Below are 21,128 nucleotides of genomic sequence, written 5' to 3'. Positions count from 1 at the left end.
ATGTAAATAATACCTCAAATATCTGTGAATACAATTGTTTCTGTAAAAAAACAATGCTTCTAATCTACAATCTATTTCTTTTTGTCAATGATCTAATTACTATTATAAACATTGCACTAAATACTTGGACTTCAGAAAAGACATCTGCTGATATAGAGATAACCACTGAGCAAACACAATTTCCAAGTAGATGGGACACTAAACAGCTTTCTTTTTTGTTCAGACATTCACATTGGTTGTGTATCATATTATGGTATGTGTTGGTGATTTTCCATTCAGTATCTCTCTTTTAGAGTTTTAGCTAAGTGCTGTGTTCCCATTGTGTGATCAGCAAACTGTTCATGCTCACAGACCTAGAGAACAGGTGAACACGAAGTTTCTCTAGAACCAATATTTTTGACAATCACACCACATGTCAGCTTTTGTACTTTGCACTAAGAATGAAAACATAACCGGGGCAGTTCTTATCTTTGAAGAATTTACAGTTTACTTCAGAAAATAAACAGGAACTTATTTAGGAAAGATCTAAAACTTAGACCTGTCAAAATCTGTATTTCAAAGCAAATGCAAAAACCATTATCCATGACTGAAAAAGCTGAAACCTGAACTTCTTAACAAAAATCATGAGGTTAGGTTTGTACTATTAGCGAGCCTAAGAAGAAGAGAGAAGTCAAACTTTCCAAGGAAGGAAAGGAGTTTCCTGTTTAGTGACATTTTTCCAACGGGCTCAGATCCCACCCCGACCTCCCAATCCCACCTGGAGGCATTTCTTCTCTTCTCTTGGTATTTCTATCCTAGCATAATGGAAAGATCCATGACTATTGGTCCATAAAGCCTAATCTCTTCATTATTGGAGGAGAACAGAATAGTGCTCATGATTAGGCTATTTGTAGAATACAAGTCAATAATCATGAGGTAAGAGCAAATAGACTTCAAAATTCAATTCACTTTTTATAGGATTTTCATGGAGGTTTGGATTAACTGTTCTCCAGGTGGTTCACTCATTTATGTTTTGAAAGAAAGAAGAAAAAGACTAAATCTGGGACCCTAGTTGTTTTTAGATAATTGTTCAGCTTTTCAATCATTTGCCTCATGTAGATACAGCTTTGAAAATAACAGTAGCTACTATTTGACAGGTCTCTGGATTGTGGACAACAATATCAATTACAGAACCTGGCTATTATTCATTTATAGTTAGAGTACCTAGATAAAACAGAAGTTTAGGCAATATTTAATAAATGAAATAACTAAAAGACACATTAAAAATTGGAAAATAATAATGCACACCCATATCCTAGCATTTTCAATACTTCTTAATTAAGTTTTTTTTCTCATTTAATCCCAAATCAACCTGGAATAACATTACAGAGGTAATAATCCCAACTGTACCTGAGATAGTCCTTCGAAACCTAAGACCATACATGTAACAAATTGTAGAGTGACAAACCTCTGTGAACCTTGCTGTCTAAGATTTGAATTCCCAGTAACAACATAAAAATGAGTTAGGTGTGTCCTGTCACATACCAAAGTTTCCTGGGCTCTAGAGAGTCTTGGCAGACCAAAGAGAAAGTCCTACTGCTTCTTCCTTTGCAGCAGGAAAACAATCAAGAAAATTCAGCATGCGAGTGGCAGCTGGAAAGCTGGCAGGTTCCTCAAGAAAAGGACTGTAAGCAATGTCACAGACTGAGAAGATGGATGGGACCCATTTATGCACTGAGGCTGACGCATAAATGGATTCCTGCCCAGTCTGACTGCCCTTTCTTCAAAGATGTCATTGACAGATGAGTATCTAAATGTTTTTGTTAAAAGAAAAAAAAAAGAATCGCATAGAATAAAACAGAAAAACAACACAAGAAACTCTAACCCCAATAAACACATGTAGTCAGTGAACATGAGCAAACCAGATCAGGTCTGAGAGGAGTGGAGGCTTTGAGAAGTTATCCTTGATAATTATTCGCAAAGCTGAACATTTCGATCTGACACAAAGACTTCATGGAAACCTGGAATTACTGCCAGTTGACTGTGTCCCATCTGCTGCTACAGGCCTACTGGGGTTGGGGAGAGGATTGGCCTTACATCTTCATGATCACCTACCCAACTGAGGCTGATTCTGCAACTAAAATGACCTTTTTCATTTCTAAGTGGTAAACAACATCTACTTCATTTGGGAGAAAATACAGAGGAGCAAGTCCCCAAGCCTAATCACACAGTGACATGATGGGTGAGTCAGAGTTCATGAAAATTGGAAAAAAAAAACCCACTGAGGATGCTCAAACACAGAAAGGTCTTTTTGAGGTCACTGCCTTAACAATGCTGCACCGATACAGCAAAACTGAGATCAGTATCTTCCAGATCAAAGGCAAACAATTTTATATTATTTTGGTTGTACCAAATACATTTCAAGTGAAGACTAATAGCTCCCAGTTTTAAAATATAAAAAAATAACATTTCTCAAATAACCTTGCTTCTTTGTCTTGCTCTATAATTATCTTCTGAAAATGGGAGCCTATTGACACATTCAGAGTAACTGTAAACAGGAGTGTGTCTCCTCCACCCAGTCAGGGTGGGTCAATCCTGCTGTGGTCTCTGGCCAGCCATGTATGTCAACAGTAGACAGACCAACCATTTGGAAAATTCATATTCTTCTCCAGTTTGGATCCACAGTGTCAAGGCTGACTTTGTATTCTGCCCAAACTCATATGGACATTTATGAAATGTAAGGCATCTGGAAACTTTTGAGCATAGTTTGTAAACTTGGGTAAGAGTGAATAGGATAAGCACAATAATCTTAGGACCAACACAGAGCATACTTTAAAAGACCCAAAGGAAGGTTTTCAAAAGAAATTTCAAAGAGTGGACAGGCAACTTTGTTCAGACCCTGTCTTTGACAACTGCCACATGTGGCCCCAATTCAATACAGATAACTTGTCTCTAGAACTAGCCAACTGGGTTACCCTGCTGGTAAGCATGTCTGACCTCCTCTATGCAAAAATTAATCTTTTTTGAGTTAAATGATTCTGTCTCTTACCTTTCTTAAAAAATATAAAATGTCAAGTGATAAAATCTCCATATAGCAGTCATGAACTTTTAGAGCCCTTATCTCCTAGGTGATGAGTTATAGGTCTGCCTAGTTCAAGATGAGCTCTATGTCAGATACATGACTGTCTTCCTGCCATGCCCAATAACCACAACAACTATACCCTATACCCAAAATCCTTCATTTCCTATTAATCTAATGATGATGCATCGACTACATAAAAAAATCAAGTGGGGAAACACACAGTGTTTCTAGTTTCTAGCCAAAGAACAACCATTTGAAATATGCCTGATCCGTTTGCATTCCTTACCACAAATATTCACAGTGGGTGAGGACTCAGAAGATGATGTTCATTCACTCTATGGAACTGCTTGATTGAGGAAGGCTGCCAAAAACAGAGGGACTCCCTTTGCTAAATCTAGTGACTTCCAGATATAAATTAGAGGGTTTCACCTATCCATCAACCAATAAATCCGACAATTATGTATCAGAGTGAGATCATATTCTAGACAAACATTTAGGCTTTTTTTTCTTCTTTGCCAGCAGCTATCCTCAAAAGAAGACTTGTAGCAGTTTCTGGTTCTTTAGAGCCAAATTCCACCCACGAAAGTCCCCAGCAAGCCACAGATGTCACTGACACTCTTGAGAGATGAGAGAAGTGGCAAAAGCTAGAGATGGAGTTTCTCTGATAATCTAAGACTCACGATCATAAAATAATTTGGCTTCCTCCTGGTTCCCAAGATGACTCTGCAAATACATCTAAATCTAACTCCCTAGGAGGATTAGGGAAAAAAAATCTCAAGCTCTTTGAAGAAAGGCACATTTCAACTTTGTGTGCCTAAAACAAATCCACAATTTCCTTATATGCTTCTTGTTATCTTAATGATGTAGACTTGAAAGAACTGGGGTTTTCTTTAAATTAGTATGCTACCTTCCACTGTCAAGAAATGCCTTTCTACATGTAGAAACAAATTCTTATTGGCTCAGAGTTTGTGAACAAAAGTTCTAGGAAAGATTTCTATTTTCACATCAAATACAACCAGCGATCAAATCTTGGATTGAAGAAGGTGACACCAAATTGAGGAGAAAATAATTTCTAATGTTTACCTTCCTAAGCCTACTTTCTGGAAAATAAATGTGTTCTATAGAGGTAGTTGGCAGACCAGATGAATGTATGACATGCTTCCTTTATATCTAGTGACTAAAATCCATCATTTACCTGCCACCACAGGAGATTTTCGTTCATCTAAGAGCTGAATGGAAGTACTCGCTGTCACTACATTGCTTTTGTTGACTGGTCCTATAAGAAGAAAAGAAAATGGAGATAGTTAAAATGTACATGTTAAGATAGTAATCTGGGGTTCAGACTAAGGTTAAGGTGTGGGTTTAGACTCTTGAGCACCTCCAGGTGTGTTCCCTAGCCACAGAGCCAGGGGTAAGCCATGGGCATGCTGTATGTGCCTCCCAAAAATGAGAGAGAGATAGAGATAGAGAGAGAGAGAGAGAGAGAGAGAGAGAGAGAGAGAGATAAAGATAGATAGAAAGACCTTATTGCCCCATTAGTTACCAAGTCCACGAACTGTGCCGTGGGCCTGTTTCCAGAATCTAGAATTGGCCTCCTCTATCAGACCATAAGTATTGGGAAATAACTTTTCTCAGTTGGGGCATTTAATGTGGTTAGTGACAATGGCCTGGACTGAGAAAAATTCAGCCCCTTCACATTGAAATTATTGATTTTCAATAATTATTGAGATCATAGTGGTTGTTCACCATGCAGCAATGACACATATTTGAGTAATTTGTGGTTGTTGACTGCAGTAGTTGCTGTGCTGATTACATTTATAGTTCCTTTATAAATATAGCCATAAGAGCTATATAAGATAGTTTTAAAATTACTTGTGATTTTTTGATTTACTTAATGTAAAAAAATACAGTTTTACATAGTATAATTGCAAGCCTTCCTTTTGTATAAGCAAAACTATCTTAAACAGGAATAGAGCTGGAATGCAATCTTTATTTCAAACATTTATTAAAATGATGAGAATATAATATTAGTAGTAAGAGACTTTCAGGTATTGAGAGTTCCCAATACACGAGTTAAAAATTAAAAAAAAAAACTGACTACAAATACCAAATGTCTTTAGCTGATCATGGCTTAGCCAAGTAAATGCCTTACAAAAGGATTTGATGAATATAAGTTGAATGGAATCCAGTTGAGCTGAGAAGCATGGACAAGGCAGTTCTGAATTTGAATACACTTTATGGCCAAACTAATTCAGAATTTTGTCCTGGCCCAAATCTGAGGAGTAATAAAACCCAGCTTCCTTCCCGGGGGTACAGGTATTCAATACACAGTAGAAAAAGAGACAGAAACAGTTCTACCATACCATTTGCACTTTCCCTGAATCTAAAGGGACCATGAAATTTCCTAAGATGCTCTGTCATCCATAACTTTCCCATGAAGGAGGTCAATTCCCTTTCATTATATGACTTCATTGAAAATTGAATGAGAACCTCACTTGCCAAAACACAATTTGACAAGAGTCTTAATAATCAGATTTTGGTCTTCTCAGACATAATTCTTTGTAGGAGAAGTGGTAAATGATAACAAAGCAAACTGACATATGAGGGCAAAATACACAAGTGTACAACACACACTGAAAATATTTTAGGGCATTTTCTCCTCTTCCATAGCTACTTATTCTTATCATCAAGTTTGGAGCAAAAGCCACTCTGGCAAAAAGAAAACTTGATGATTCTGGACCAGATCTAGAAACTCAACAATTTTCTTTAGAGGACTACAAAATAATAGGATCACAAGATTAAAAAATAAAGAATATATTATTATTGAGAACTCTGCAGCAGATTGAAAGAGCTTTTTATTTTTGAGTTGGTATTATAATCAATAAAACATGATACAAGATGTATAACCCAGATATTTATATTAAAGAGCACATATACATATGCAGCTATATGTGCATGTAGGTCTGTCATGTATCCATATAGATATGTCAGCAAAATATCACAAACTCACAAATAAAATATCACAAAACATCACACATGAAAGTCTGTCATGTCACACATATGGTAGAAAATATCACAATCTCCAAAGAATTCCAAGACCTGAAAGTAATGTAATCAAAAAATCTTGTAAAACACCCCACCTCACCAGGCCTTTCTATAATGATATTTGACCTTTTCCTGAATGTCTTGACTAATGAGAGACCTTCCTAATAAGTTTGCTCAACCAGTTATTAGGCAGCCCTTGTAAATTTGTCTTCTGCAAATTTCAAAAGCACTTTTGTATGATGATTTTTGTTTTTTTAAATGAGCAACTGCCAAGTCTCAATGAAAAAAGATAGATACAAATTACTAGAGTTCCTCTGTTAGGATTGTGACTTAGGATTTCTTATAAGAGATCAATACAAAAGTTCCTAACATAAAACATAAGCATACATTGAACTGTACAGAGCAATAACATTTTATAAAACCAGATTTTGTACATCTCTGAAGTTTCCACAAAGTCTACTACAGAGGCTACACAGATAGAGAGCACCAATAACAATAACGAATAATAAAGATTCAGGAGACTGAAAGAAATGGAAGGGTAATTGAAAAGTCCTTCTATTTTGCTTCTGAAACTGAAAGAAGAGAGTTCTCAGTTCTTTTGTGAAGGAGGTGATCTTTCTTGTTTATTTGTTTTTAATGATTATGCACTGCCAAAATGCCTCTTACTGGTCTCTGAGGCCCTCATTTAGGTAAAGCACAAGGCTTTACAAACCCTTGGCCCTGAAATCTCCAAGTGGATTTAAATCCATTCAATTCTGACTGGTAATTGTGGAGACTTGCAGAAGGTTCTGGAAAAGAACTAAGCCAGCCAGAATTTTTTTCTAAGTAGGTCACAACTACATTTATAAAAATCTATTTTGTAATTTACAAAAAGAAAGTTGTAAAATATTGTGGGAGTTTATATTCAATTTCTATACAATGCAAAATACCAGTCCAGTTCTTTGCATATTTTGGTTAAGCAAGAGCTTTATTTTATTTGGGTCATAGCAGACTAGTTCAATACTTTAGCATACCTCTCAAGGCTGAACTTGACTTCCATCTGTATTCAGGTTGTTCTACATACTTTGCACACAATACCCAGGCCAATAGCACCAAATTCCAACCAGGGCACCCACCTGTGCTGAAGGGGATGGAGTAAACAAAACTCCCTGGAATCTGCTCCGCAGCTCTTCGGTACCAGAGAGGGAAATGATCTGCATTAAAAATGTTTTCTTTGTCTCCAGCTTTCAGGAAGTCCCTTGCAGGAAGAAAAGCATGCAGCATTAAGTATGGAAAGACCAGACCTACATGTATCCTCATCATCTTTTTGGGTAAAACCAGTGTGAGCATTTTAGAACCATTCATTATCTGCCTAACACTGTACACCAGGGATTGCTCAGAAATTTCTTGGAGATCTCTGACAGATTCCCAGGAGATGAAATAATTTTCCAAATAGATGTAGTGAACTAATAGTTTTACTGTCTTAAACAAGCCAACAAATCCTATTCTTGAAATCCTATCAAAAGACCAAAGGGTAGTCAGAGAGCTTTGTCTTGCCTCAAAATCCAGACACAGACACATGGACACATATCCTTGAAAGAATGAACCTCGTAAGTAAATCTCACTCTTGTTAGAAAAAGAATCAGGGATAAAAAAAAAAATAGGCCCATGGGATCTTTTCTTCCTCACCTGCCCAATGACCAGCCAAACAGCATGGCTCCCAGTCCCTGCCGGAAATCTCCTCTCCTGGGCCCCTCTGCCTCTGGCTACAGTGTTGATCAAATGGAAAGGCTGCTTGCACTTCCTCTTCTTCCCATGAAAATCATTCAAATTTCAAGGTATGCTTCAAAACACATGCAAGATCTTGCTCCATACTGAGACCCACCGCCTCCTCACTCTGCTATAGTCTTTTCCCTTGGCATTTCTTTGTGATGGTCATCCTCTCATCCATAGCCTCCAGAAACCTTTGAGGAAATGAGCTTCAATTTATGTGTTTTAATTTTTCTATGCATACGGAAACAGACTGATGTCCCAAACATCATGTGCAACTTGATCTAGCTCCAAAGAATCGTCCTTAATCTCTAGCACCAAAGAGCCTCATCTTGGATAAATTAGTACAGGGAAGAAAATAATTGCCCAGTGAGTCCACATTCTACAGAGATCTTTCAGAAATGGAGACAAACCAGGGGACACAGAGTATGTAGAAAAATGGCCCCTAGCTGAACCAGAAATACTCCTTTCCATGCATACAGAAACCAACGAATAATCCTTTCAATTTAGTAATTTGCAGGATAAGCTAGAACCCATAGACCATGGGGAGAAATACTTAAACATAGCCTTATATGTGTGCTAAGTGACCATGGGTTACTATAAAAGAATATAGAGGCTAGAATAAGGGTATAACAGGTAGGATGCTTTTCCTGCCTGTGGCCAACCCAGTTCACTTTCCATATCCTATATGGTCCCCCAAGCTCTGCCAGGAATGATTCTTAAGTGCAGAACCAGGAGTAACCACTGAGCATTGGAGACGTTACTGAGACTACTCTTTATCATCATCATCATCATCATCATCATCATCATCCCGATGATCATCGAATTTCTCGAGTAGTCTCAGTAACGTCTCCATTCATCCTAGCCCTGAGATTTTAGAAGACTCTCCTTACTTGTCCTTTCCAACAATGCCACATTGGAGGCACTTTCAGGGTCAGGGGAATTAGACTCAGCATTGTTACTGGTTTGGCATATGAAAGTGTGAGTCAGGAGTGGGGTTAAGAATGCCCTGAGATCCTAGTGCTCCTCACAGAATTGATGGGGAAAGTTCCTTACTCAGCCTGACAGACTAGTTTCTCTTTGCACTTTTATATTAGTAGTGTGTTTCCTAACACTCAAATCACTGGGTTTCACAAATATTTAAATGTGACACTTGCATTTTGGGGACAAAGAGGCTCCCAAAAATGTTCAGGGGATCCTAGGCCTAGGGCCTGAGAATGTTGTATGGCTATACTGTACATATACTTTATAATGTATATACACTTATATAATGTATATAGGTCACTTGTCACTTGTCACCCCGTTGCTCATCAATTTGCTCAAGTGGGCACCAGTAATGTCTCCATGGTGAAACTCGTTGTTACTGTTTTTTGCATATTGAATACACCACAGGTAGGTTGCCAGTATCTGCCGTGTGGGCGAGATACTCTCTGAAGCTTGCCAGGCTCTCCAAGAGGGGTGGAGGAATTGAACCTGGGTCGGCTGCATGCAAGGAAGACACCCTACCTGCTATGCTATCGCTCCAGCCCATGTATACAGGTACATTATATAAATGTACATATACATTTATAATATGTACTACCATGAATAACTGCAGCAGTGCTTACTGACCACTAAAGTCACATCTAACTGTACATGATGGCATACACTGCCAAAGTTAGAGCTTGGGTCTTAGTAGATGCTTTGCATGAGGCAACTCTGCTAGCCACGCCCCTCCCTTATTCATGTTCTTTCAAGGACATAATATTTTACAGGAATATTTTCATACCTGCACCAGCATAAGAAGGAACTTCCCAGGCTGGTGGGAAGAGCATCACCTTCCCCACTAGTCCAGGGCACAATCCCAGCACTGACCCCCATGCTGGCTCTGGTGAGTCTGAGATTTATGCAACCATGGGAGGTTGATGCTCCTTTCAAGGGACACTTTACCAGTCATGAGCAGTGGGGAGTGCAGCTGGCAGGAAGGTGGTCCTTCCTCAGACCAATGACAACATTTAGGCATTGGATGCAGCAGGTGCTAGGTCTAGGGCTGCATACCTACTTATCCCATGGCTGCTGCCAGGACCATTCCAGCACCTGAGCCATCAGACAAGTCTTCACCGCTGCCCCTCCAGAAACTTGAATGTTCATGGGAGAGGGTCTGGTGCCCAGAACCTTGGGGTTTCCTCCAACAAGCAGCAGTTCAGAAGGAAGCAGGCAGGAGTGAATTGGACTCACAAACTCCCCACTAATGTTCTTTGGAAAGTAGAATCCTTCTGAGTGAGATGAAAGTCTACTTAAGGTTTCTAGAATGCTGGATGAGACAAATGTAGTTTCTTTTTTAGGAGAGTTGAGTGGCCTTGAATGAGGTATTGGGTCACTTTTAAATCCTTGAGCCACAATTATTTCTCCACAAAATTGTAATAATAACATCATACTTCTAGGATACTATCAGGATTATATAACACCACTGTTAAATAGCTATGTAGCTAAAAAGGACCTGACAAATATATGAACTTTCAAACTGAGAGTTTCATTCATTTTTAGTGGATTCCTTCATTTTTTTTTCTTTTTGGGTCATACCCTGCAATGCACAGGGGTTACTCCTGGCTCATGCACTCAGGAATCACTCCTGGCGGTGCTCAAGGGACCATATGAGATGCTGGGAGTCGAACCCGGGTCAGCTTCGTGCAAGGCAAATGCCCTACCCACTGTGCTATTGCTCCAGCCCCTCCTTCTATCTTTTAACTGGCCTTCTCTTAGGATTCTAGAGAGAACAGCAATTCTAATGCAGAGGCTGGCGTTCCTGGATGCTATGTATATGCTATATACACGGTTCAAGAGGCCATATTCAAAGTATAGAATGTGGTGTCATCAATATTGACATTAATATTGAGGATGGAGGAAGACTACCGATGGCATGAACTGCAATTGATCTATAGCCAAAAACAGGAGGTAGGATAAGATAAAAGATGACGCCTGTGTGGGAGGCTGGTGCTAATACAAGTTATTTCAGAGTGGCAACTTTATACTGTCCAGCACTTCACTCCAAGCCTTTGAGTTGCTCCTTGTATGCCTGGTTTATGAAAATGGAAAAAGAATTCTGAAACCTTTCTGTTCCTGGGTAATAGCTGGATATCTAATAATTACTATTTGATTTCAGGGGATAGGCAGACCATTGAAGTTCAGGTGCCCTGATATCTATCAATGATGGAAGTTCTTTAGGGCAGAAGGATTATTTTATCCCTTGAGATATCCAATAAGTACTCATGCAGGATCACAGTAATACTCCAGAGATATATAGTTTCAGGAATCTTTAGCTTCCAAACATGTATATTTATACATTCATAGAAATTCAAGGAAATGAACAACCCTATTTTCCAGATGTACAGAGTAAGGAAAAAAGTGAAAAGGGCTGAGTATACATCCAGAGAGTTACCCTGATTATATTCCAAATCTGTCACAATAGCCCAGTTATCAGAATAGCAAGGTTTTGGCTCTTGGATTCCCTTCTTTGCTTTCATGTATAAAGAGTCAATTCCCTGAGAATTAGGAAATATATCCTTGTGTTTCCCTTTGCCTTTTTGGATTCTAAAAGAAAAAGGCAACATGTATAAAGGCAACAAGCAACAGTTCTTCATAGAAACTTTTCCTAATAGTTCAATAGGCATTTTTAAAAAGGCTAGAAAAAATTTAAGCCACAATGAGTGTTAACTTTTAAAATGACACATTTGAGCTGTTGAGCAAGAAAGAATCCCTGAGCAGGATTAAAAGTCAAATCTATAAAACATAAAAATCTATTGTTTTAAGTAATTTGGTTTTATAAGATCAGAGTTAAGAGTCAGGGCCTCGGGGCTGGAGTGATAGCACAGCGGGTAGGGCGTTTGCCTTGCAAGCGGCTGACCCGGTTTCGAATCCCAGCATCCCATATGGTCCCCTGAGCACCGCCAGGGGTATTTCCTGAGTGCATGAGCCAGGAATGACCCCTGTGCATTGCCGGGTGTGACCCAAAAAAAATAAATAAATAAAAAGAGTCAGGACCTCGGCTAACAGAAACAAGAGCTTTACTGGGCTTTGCTTCATTGGATGGGAAGGTCACCCAATGGCTCATCGACCCTTCTTTAGTGGGTGGGACTTTGGTATGGTTATTTATCTCCAGGTAATCTGAAGGGTATATGAGGTTTCCTGGTGATCTCTGTACACCACAAACAAACACACAAATAAAAACAAACAAACAAAAAACCTTTTGATTTTCAGACTCCGTTTGTTTCTGGCCAAATAATGCTTTCTTGCTTCCAAGAAAATAAACTGAGAACATTTAATAAGGGTCTCAGAAAAAAAAATTGCCAAACTCACACAGGCCTTGGTGAAACATGACAAAGGATTAAGGTATGGGGGCTCTCTGAGGACTCAGGGGGAAAGCAGAGGTTTAAAGGACATGTGGATGCTGAGTTTAGCAATAATCTGCCCATTGTCCACTATGGTCTCTTTAAGCACACAGAGATGCATGCCTGCCTACTCCTGGTACTACGGGGACTCTGCAGGCTCACTGCAGAGGTTTATTAAAACCCACACAAGCAAACAAACAATAGATTCAAGGCCCTGATTTGGGAACAGACAATAATTTCTCAGCAGGACTTCCCAACAACTGAAGGGTCTGAAGCTCCTGGTCAAGAGCAGATCATTTCCTCCCTGTGGTTTCTCCCCTAGCCATCTCTCAAAATGACCCCTTTGAAGAGAACCCAAAGACAGTGAACAGAAGATAACAAGCATGGAGAATAAAGACTTGTAGAAGAGCAGACAGGCAGGTGAACACGCAGGTGATTGGGAGCCCACAGAGCAGAACAGAGAAGAAATGATGGTAGGCCATGGCTGACCTGAATTTTGTTTCTACTGGAGGCAAAATCAGGCAGTGGAAATCAGCTTCCCTTTGAATTTCCCAAGTTGAGGGGCCCCTACTTACTGATTGGTGAGCTGCTCAGCCCCAACAAACAGGTTGATCCTTGAGAGGCCCGTGCGAGTGCCAAGGAAGGCAACCTCCACACCCTTGTCAGAATTCCTGAAACAGACCAGCAGACATCAGGGGGAATATTCTGGACAGTGAGCAGATAATGGCTTTTGCATTTTTAACACTCACAGGATGCTTTTTGAAACAGCGGTCTTGCAACCTGAGATTTTAAAAGAAATTACAGAACCACACACTGCGCTTATGTGTGCTTGCACCAAGTCTAAGATGCACATTCTTAGCCCATACAAAAATGTTTGTATTGATTCTTGGCAGAAAATTGAAGAATTTCATGACAACAAGGCCAGCAGAAGACAACACACCTTTTTCTTTGGGGTTCTGGTTCCAAGTTCAGAGGAAAGTAGGGAAACAAGAACAAATTTTTTTGGAGAAGAAAATCCCTACAGTCAGCTTTCCTCACTCTATAGCAATAGCTATCAAGTCTGTTCTTGGTCCTGAGACTCTTCATGGACTCTGACAAAGCAAAAACAGGCATCTGAGCCTGCAGCATTCCCTATTTTGGAAGATTGTTCAGGACCTGAATGCTGCCCAGTTTTGAGGGCCTCAATTTATAACTTTTACCAGAACACAGTTTTTATCCTGAACACCAACATCAGAGACATGCTTAAGTAAATTGTTGTTTTAAGTAGCCTTGCAGCATTCATTCATAGGAACCCTAAGAATGACCGTCAACAAAGGCTCACTTACCAGTGGACCACACTTCTGTTTTCAATGTGTAAGGTAAATTGTATATGTTTGAACATATTTTTCAGTGTATCTGCAATGCATAGTTCTCCAAAAAATAAATGTCTTTTTTCCACACATAAAAGATTTTTCTTTTATTCTACAATTAAAGTGTAAAAAAATGCCGATTCTTGAGTTTGCTTCCCTGTCCTAGATGCTAGTAACAATTGACTTGACGCATTTCCCATGTCATTTTCAATAAAATATCACTTGGTTACTTGATCTTTGATGGTAGCCAACGTGGTCAATACTACCTTTAAGTATTTAAGGGGGTGGATAAAAGACAACACTAGGCATTTGTTTCTGCTTGTAGCCTAAACCAAATTGGAAAGCCAGGCTGTCCAATCAGTTACAGATGTGGACTACAAAGCAAGCTACCATTTTGAAAATATTTAGCATGTGTTAAGAATGAATCAGCAATCTTTATGCAGGATTTTGAGTTTTATGGGAGCTTAAAAGCAATGTTTCTCTACGTCCACTAAAGACTATAGTCACACACAAACACATACACACACACACCTTTGACTCTTTCCCAATACCCCTGGGAATAAGATTCCGGTAGAAAGCAGTGTAATGACACCCCAAAATACGAATCTGGGAGTCTCACTTTGAAACTTCAGACTTATGAATTAAACTGCTTACTTTGTATTTCTTCTGGGGAAACTTAGGGTCATTTAAAAGAACTCTGGTCACATTGAGCCCCAAGCCTGCTCATCTTACATGTATTTCCTCCTAGGAAATGATACCATTTCTATCTATGTCACTAACTTGTGTATGATCTTTAGCAGCTCAGCTTCTCTTTCCTCACACAGAAAATCCATTATCAAGCCCCGAGGACAGAGGCAAAGATCTTCAAAAGTATGCCAAATTTCTCTCTTGCCTCCAGTCCCTGTTCTGTTCTAAATGGCCAACACCTGGAATGCCATCCAAGGTTCTACTTATATTCATCCCCACTCCACTCTTCCATATAGGCATGGAAGGACTTTCTCAAAACATGCAAATATGAGCACACCCTTCCCAGAATCTTAAAATACTCTTCTTTTTTTTTGCATTTTATTTTATTTTAAGTTTTTTTATAATTTTTTTTTATTTTTAATTAGTGAGTCACCGTGAGGGTATAGTTACAGATTTATACAATTTTGTGCTCATGTTTCCCTCATACAAGGTTCGAGAACCCATCCCTTCACCAGTGCCCATTCTGCACCACCAGTAAACCCAGCATCCCTCCCACCCTCCCCAAACCCATCTCTCCCCACCCCACCCTGCCACTGTGGCAGGGCATTCCCTTCTGTTCTCTCTCTCTAATTAGCTGTTGTGGTTTGCAATAAAGGTGTTGAGTGGCCACTGTGCTCAGTCTCTAGCCCTCGTTCAGCTCGCAACTCCCTTCCCTTGCATGGCCTTTGACTACATTATAGTTGGTGATCCCTTCTCTGAGTTGCCCTTTCCCCAGAATGTGAGGCCAGCCTCCAAGCCATGGAGTCAACCTCCTGGTACTTATAAAATACCCTTCTTAAAATTCTTCAGTGATCTTCCAATAATTTGCGTATAAAATACAAAGTATTTCAAGTGACTCCCAAAGTCCTGAATCACCTGGTGCCTACACAGATTCACTTTCTGCAATCTTCCATCTGTCCCCCTTTATTTTAGCTGGGATGGCCTTTATGTTCCTCAAACATGCCCGATATTTACTCACCTAAAATTCTTGGCACATGTATTATATCTCCCTAGAGTGATCCACAAACTAGTTCCTGCTCATAAAATCCTTCCTGTCTTCTGTCTCCATTGTAGTTCTTTTTGATTTTTATCTTTCCTCCAAAGCAATCATCACAGTTCTTACTAATATTGCACACTGCATACTATAGACACTGCATGCTATAGACAAGGACTGAGTTACTTCTATTTCTAGTCCCACACACAAGCACTATACATGCAACCAGTATCTGAGAATAAATGAATATAAAAACAAATGATTGGCATATGAGACAACAGAGATCCTATTAAATAGAATAAAAAGAAAATACCTAAAAAAAGAAAAGAAAGAGCCAAATAAGGTATGACATGAAGGTTTATGAAAAAAAATTGTAAATATTTTTTAATTGGATAGCTTGATGAATAGTCTGCTGAAAGTAAAGATAATAATAAAATGCTCATCAGCCAAAGCCATTATTTGCCCATCCCCCACCTCAAACTTCACTTTATTTATTTATTTATTTATTGCTTTTTGGGTCACACCCAGCAATGCTCAGGGGTTACTCCTGGCTTTGCACTCAGGAATTGCTCCTGGCAGTGCTTGGGGGACCATATGGGATGCCGGGGATCGAACCCAGGTCGGCCGCGTGCAAGGCAAACGCCCTACCCATTGTGCTATCGCTCTGGCCCCCAAACTCCACTTTAGAAGTAGAACCACACAGTTTTATTCAGTTATATTCAACACCCTGATGAAACAGAGCTCTCCCTTCTTCATCTGACTCACACCCTAACCTGGTCCTGATCCCAAGTTCTATGCAGACAGAGAAGTGGAAGGAAGTAGGAAGTAGGGCTCTCTCTCCCTCTCTTTCTCCCTCTCTTCCCTTCTCTTTCTCTCTGTCTCTCTGTCTCTCTCTCTTCCCCTCCCCTCGGAAGTGTCACTCTACCTCAGCATACCAAATTTCATGTCATGTTCAAACTCAAACAAATTATACGTCAAACCCAGGAGCTTGCCATCCAAGCCCGAGCCGCTAATCTGCTCTAGCTCTTGTGGTTTAGAGCTTTGGGGAAAATTAAAGAACTTTAACACCAGGCTCCTAAAACAGTTTAGTTCTTTAAACCATAACCATATTTTGAACGGCTTGTGGGGAAATGGCCATGAAAGGGGGACACGTGCAACCACTTACTCAGATTTGTTGAGGGCAAGGCTGGTCCAATACGCCTCAATGGGAGCGCTCACCACTGCATCAAAAAGGACTTCTTGTATCAACTCTTTATCACCTGTTGGGGTACATATTTGAAAAGATGACTTGGGTGGGGCCCCAGGGCAGACCTGAGAGTGTTCATAGGGCTAGTTTTACAGTATCTGGAGGTGACTTCCTCACACCTCTGTGTGCTTCAGCACTAACCCCCCACCAGCTGAAAATAGGAAACAGTTCTGACAACTGATATGCCAGCAAGCAGGGGCCTGCTCAGCATTTGGAAGAGATGATAGGGACTTCAGAGGTGGGGGTGCTCACACAGCAGCTTTCTGCTTTCTCTTCCAATGGAGATAGCTCAGGTCATAGAGCTGCAGGCCAACTCCGGGTTTCAAAATTGAGAAAGTCACTCTTCCACCCTCTATTTCCGTCTTCATTTCTATTTCTTTTCTGCTTTAAAATGGACAACTCTTCAGTCCTTACTTATCTCATCCGTAATGAGAAGGGATTATACATAATGAGAAGAAAATATAAACTATTTTATAAATCATGAGACATTAATTTCATGATTCTTTCTATATGTTTTCTTCCCCCCCATTTTAAATTGGGTTATCAGTCCCAAATCAGTATGAATCTTGTATATCTTGATATCTCAATAGAAGAATCTTGATACCTTCATTGATATTAGAAATCAGAGCTATGATGAGGCATACATATACACTGTTTTTTGTTGTGAAGTTTTGTTTTTATCTTAAATACAATTTAATTTTTTTTATTAAAGAACTGTGATTTACAAAGTTACTGATGCTTGACTCTAGGCATATAATATTCCAACACCAATCCTTCCATCAGTGTCAACTTCCCTCTACCAGTGTTCTCATGCTTCTCTTGGCCCTCATATTGCTATCCTGATAAGCACATTTAAAAATTTAGTGCTTATAGTTTAGATGTAATGTTTTCAATGTTGTTGAACATGTACTTTGGATATGTAGCTATACTATTCTCTCACAACACCAGTATACCTGAGGCCCCTGACCCCTGGTCCTCTATTAATTCTCTCTCTCATCTTCTTTCCTCCCTCTTCGATTTCTTTCCAATTTATATATATAATTAAAATCTTGATGCAGACATTACTGATTATGAATACCTATGTATGCAGTAATAGTATAAAATACAAGGAGGTAAAGAGTACATACAGGAGGACAAGGACTCCCAGGAGAATCAACATATCTGTACATAGTATCTGTAATGCCTTATTGTTTCAAAAGCATATCAAGGGACCATAACAATAGTACAGCAGGCAGAACATTTGCCTTGCATCCAGTCAACCCAGGTTAGGTATCTAGTACCCCATATGGTCTCCTGAGTCTATCAAGAGTGATCCCTGAATGTAGAGCTAAGAGTAAGCCCTGAGTACTGCTGGGTGTGACTCCAAAATCAGAAAATAAGAAAAAATGAGTCTTCAGGAGAGAGCACAGTGAATAAAGCGCTTGTCTTGCAGGCAGCTGTCCTGGGTTTAATCTCTGGTATCTTTTATGATCCCCTGAACACTGCCGGAACTGATTTCTGATCACAGAACCAGAAGTAAGCCCTGAGCACCTCTAGGTGTAGTCCAAAAATAATTTTTTAAATTATAATAAAAGTATCTTGGGTTGGAAAGACAGTTCAAGGTGTAAGGTGCTTGCTTTGTATGTGTCTTAGCCTGGTTCTATCACCAATGAGCGCCTCCAGAAGTGATCCTTTAGCACAGAGCCAGAAATAAGCCCTGCACAAGTCATGTATGTCCCCAATCCAAGAACTAAACTAAAACAAAAGCACCTGAAGTATATATGGCAAAACCCTGAGATTTGATAAATATCTTTTTTTAAAAAAGGGTTTTATGCTTAAATCTTCGCGGACTTAATTACTATAATACAGAAATTGTAAACCACGCGGCCGCGGTTTATTATTTTATCTCTTCATTCTCATCAGTGGAAAACTTATTATCAAATATTTCCCTGTTAATAGAGCTGTATTCTTAGGGGATAAATTCCAAAAAAAATAGTGAGTCTGTTTTGAAACTCTAACAATAATAGTGAGTTATGTGTTGAAATCTGGAATGTAATCAAGGTAAAGAGAAAAGGAAGTGAAATTATCACTCACGTACGGGGTGGGTTGGGGGGTGAGGGGTGGGATGTATACTGTTTTTTTTTGTTTATTTGTTTTGTTTTTGCTTTTGTTTTTGTTTTTATTGGTGGTGGAATATGGGCACTGGTGAAGGGATGGGTGTTTGAGCATTGTGTAACTGAGATATAAGCCTGAGAACTTTGTAACTTTCCACTTGGTGATTCAATAAAATAAATTTAAAAAAATAAATAAAACTACCTACTTTAAGTGAAAAAAAAAAGGGGTTTATGTAATACAAATGTAAGGATCAGAATAGCGGGACTTATGTGAGATTCTTTCTCTACTATAACATTCCTAGAAATATATATCCAGTCCATAAATATAGTGTTTAGTAGCTATACAACCTCCTTATTCCTCTCACAAGAATACAGAAGTTTTTTCCTGAGAGAAAAATAGAGAGAGAACTTTCACATCATTGATTAAGTGGTATTTGTTAAAAGTCAGGGGTAGGTGCCTGCTCATTTTTGATGAATGTTACTTCTACCCAAACATTAGCTATTAGAAATAACTTATGTGAGTGTCAATTAGCTCATATAGTACCTGTAAGCCAGGGCCACTTCTAATTCATTGGGGAAACAGAATGAGCACAAGGGATGATTTGACTCTCTCCCACTTGTGAGAACTGGGAAATATAGATTTTTGACCTTGGGTGAGACAAGTTCTGCTTTCTCATTCGTAAAACCAGGGAAATGGATAAGCAGGTATTTATAGTCCCTTCCCAGTTGTACCATTTTCATCCTACTCAGGTGTTTAACTAAATGGTTCAGTTAAAAGGATAAATTCAATACAACAGGTTAAGGCAGGATTGGGAATTAAGCGTGACTTTTGGTAACCAATATGCTTTCTCCCATTCCTACAGGAAGCAGACATTTGGCTGGATTTAATGTGACTGATACTCTCTGCCAAAGCAAAGCTCCCCTTGAAAACTGAGGCCAAAAATAGTTTTGCATTCCCTCCTCACCACCCCAGTTACACACACAAACACACATTTGAAAACATGCTTACATTGAAGCAGAGGCTCCTTGCCTTTGAGGTATAGTTTAATAGCTTCTAGCTGAGATAGATGCCGGTGTTCTGGATGTAGGTCAGTGTTGCAGTAGGACCTAAGAACGTGGCCAAAAAAGAGCATTTAAACATTGATAACATCACTACCTTTTGCCTTTGAACGAGAGCCACTGATTGAGACATCTTGAGAACAAAGAGAGCAGCTGATGAAAGATTGAATTCTTACCATTCATCTGCCAAGGACACATCAGGATGTTCTAAGTCATGCAGTCCTGGAAGTCAAGGAGAATGGGTTAATAAATAGGAACTTGTATGGAGCACCATTCTCACCCATCCTCTTGTTATGTTCCCAATATTCTAGAACAGGGCCATGGAGCTAGAGTAAGGGTAGACACCAACTCCAAAGGTATCTGCCTGAGAAGAGAAACTCTGATCAAAGAAACCATATTCTCTTCCAATTCACTTCTCCTGACTCCTTTCCACTCAACTGTCACTGTCGCCTTTCTTAGTAAGCATTCCATAACTCTTTGAAGATATTTGGTATACCAGGGAGACTTAGGAAAGAAGCTTAGCATACAGAAATACAGAATGTGGACCCACAATTTCCTGAGCTGGGAACTAGGCACATACATCCTTTGTTAAACATCAGTTTCTTCTCATGCAAAATAGGAATAATAGAAGTACTAACTTATGGGTAGTTGTGAAGGTGAAATTATAGGTTGAAATAAAAATGTCAATACTCAAATTTTTTGATGAGCAAAATTTGTTCCTTGTTATAAGATTCTTAGTTAAAATCAACGGGCTGTCTGGAAAGGTACTAGAAAAATTGTGGCTTGAAGTAAATTGAGAAGTTTTTATAACATGTTCCAGACCACCCTAATTCTGTGAAATCACCCTTTCCTTGTATCTTCAAGGGACTTCAATTCTATGGGCCATCAAATTTTATATACCTTTGGATGACAACTTCAATAACTGTAGTGATGCTTATAGCTTGTTTTAGAATTTTCCCAAATGACAAACCAATTCAAGTTTAGCAAAACATTAATACTACCTGGTTTTACAGAAAATAGCAAGTAAATTAGAATATTATCATATGTAACCTGACTGCAACACTAGTAGATGAATAATTTTTGCATGTCATTTAAACTCTTTGAGATACATCAATTCTAAATTGTAAGTTATAATGTTTTAAGTCAGTCTCTACTAGAATGCTAAATCCTATAGTAATTAATCCAAGAAAAATAATGAATCTACACATTTACTCAACTTCCTTTCTTCCCTTTTCTCTTATTCCCAACCTTACTTTCTATCTTTGCTCTCCTTAACTCCTCAAGTAATTCCTTCCTTCCTTCCTTCCTTCCTTCCTTCCTTCCTTCCTTCCTTCCTTCCTTCCTTCCTTCCTTCCTTCCTTCCTTCCTTCCATTAATTAATTGATGGAAGGAAAAGAGAGAGAGAGAGAGAGAGAGAGAGAGAGAGAGAGAGAGAGAGA

General features: G+C 39.2%; 1 protein-coding gene across 2 annotated transcripts in view; it reads right to left on the bottom strand.

Annotated features, from left to right (window-relative positions):
* CACNA2D3 (calcium voltage-gated channel auxiliary subunit alpha2delta 3) overlaps positions 1 to 21,128 on the bottom strand; it is a 999,345-nt gene that overhangs the window by 167,878 nt on the left and 810,339 nt on the right. For both annotated transcript variants that reach the window (XM_055135106.1, XM_055135105.1), the window contains 6 exons: positions 19,866 to 19,911; positions 19,640 to 19,737; positions 16,457 to 16,550; positions 12,798 to 12,893; positions 7,222 to 7,343; positions 4,257 to 4,337 (listed from right to left, as the gene is read on the bottom strand). In XM_055135106.1, the coding sequence (XP_054991081.1) occupies positions 4,257 to 4,337; positions 7,222 to 7,343; positions 12,798 to 12,893; positions 16,457 to 16,550; positions 19,640 to 19,737; positions 19,866 to 19,911 (537 nt within the window). The remainder of the gene's footprint in view (positions 1 to 4,256; positions 4,338 to 7,221; positions 7,344 to 12,797; positions 12,894 to 16,456; positions 16,551 to 19,639; positions 19,738 to 19,865; positions 19,912 to 21,128) is intronic.

This window comes from Sorex araneus, chromosome 4 (genome assembly GCF_027595985.1).
Source record: "Sorex araneus isolate mSorAra2 chromosome 4, mSorAra2.pri, whole genome shotgun sequence".
Lineage (NCBI taxonomy): Eukaryota > Metazoa > Chordata > Mammalia > Eulipotyphla > Soricidae > Sorex > Sorex araneus.
Note: the sequence above shows the minus strand (reverse complement) of the source record. Positions and strands in the feature narration are given on the sequence as shown.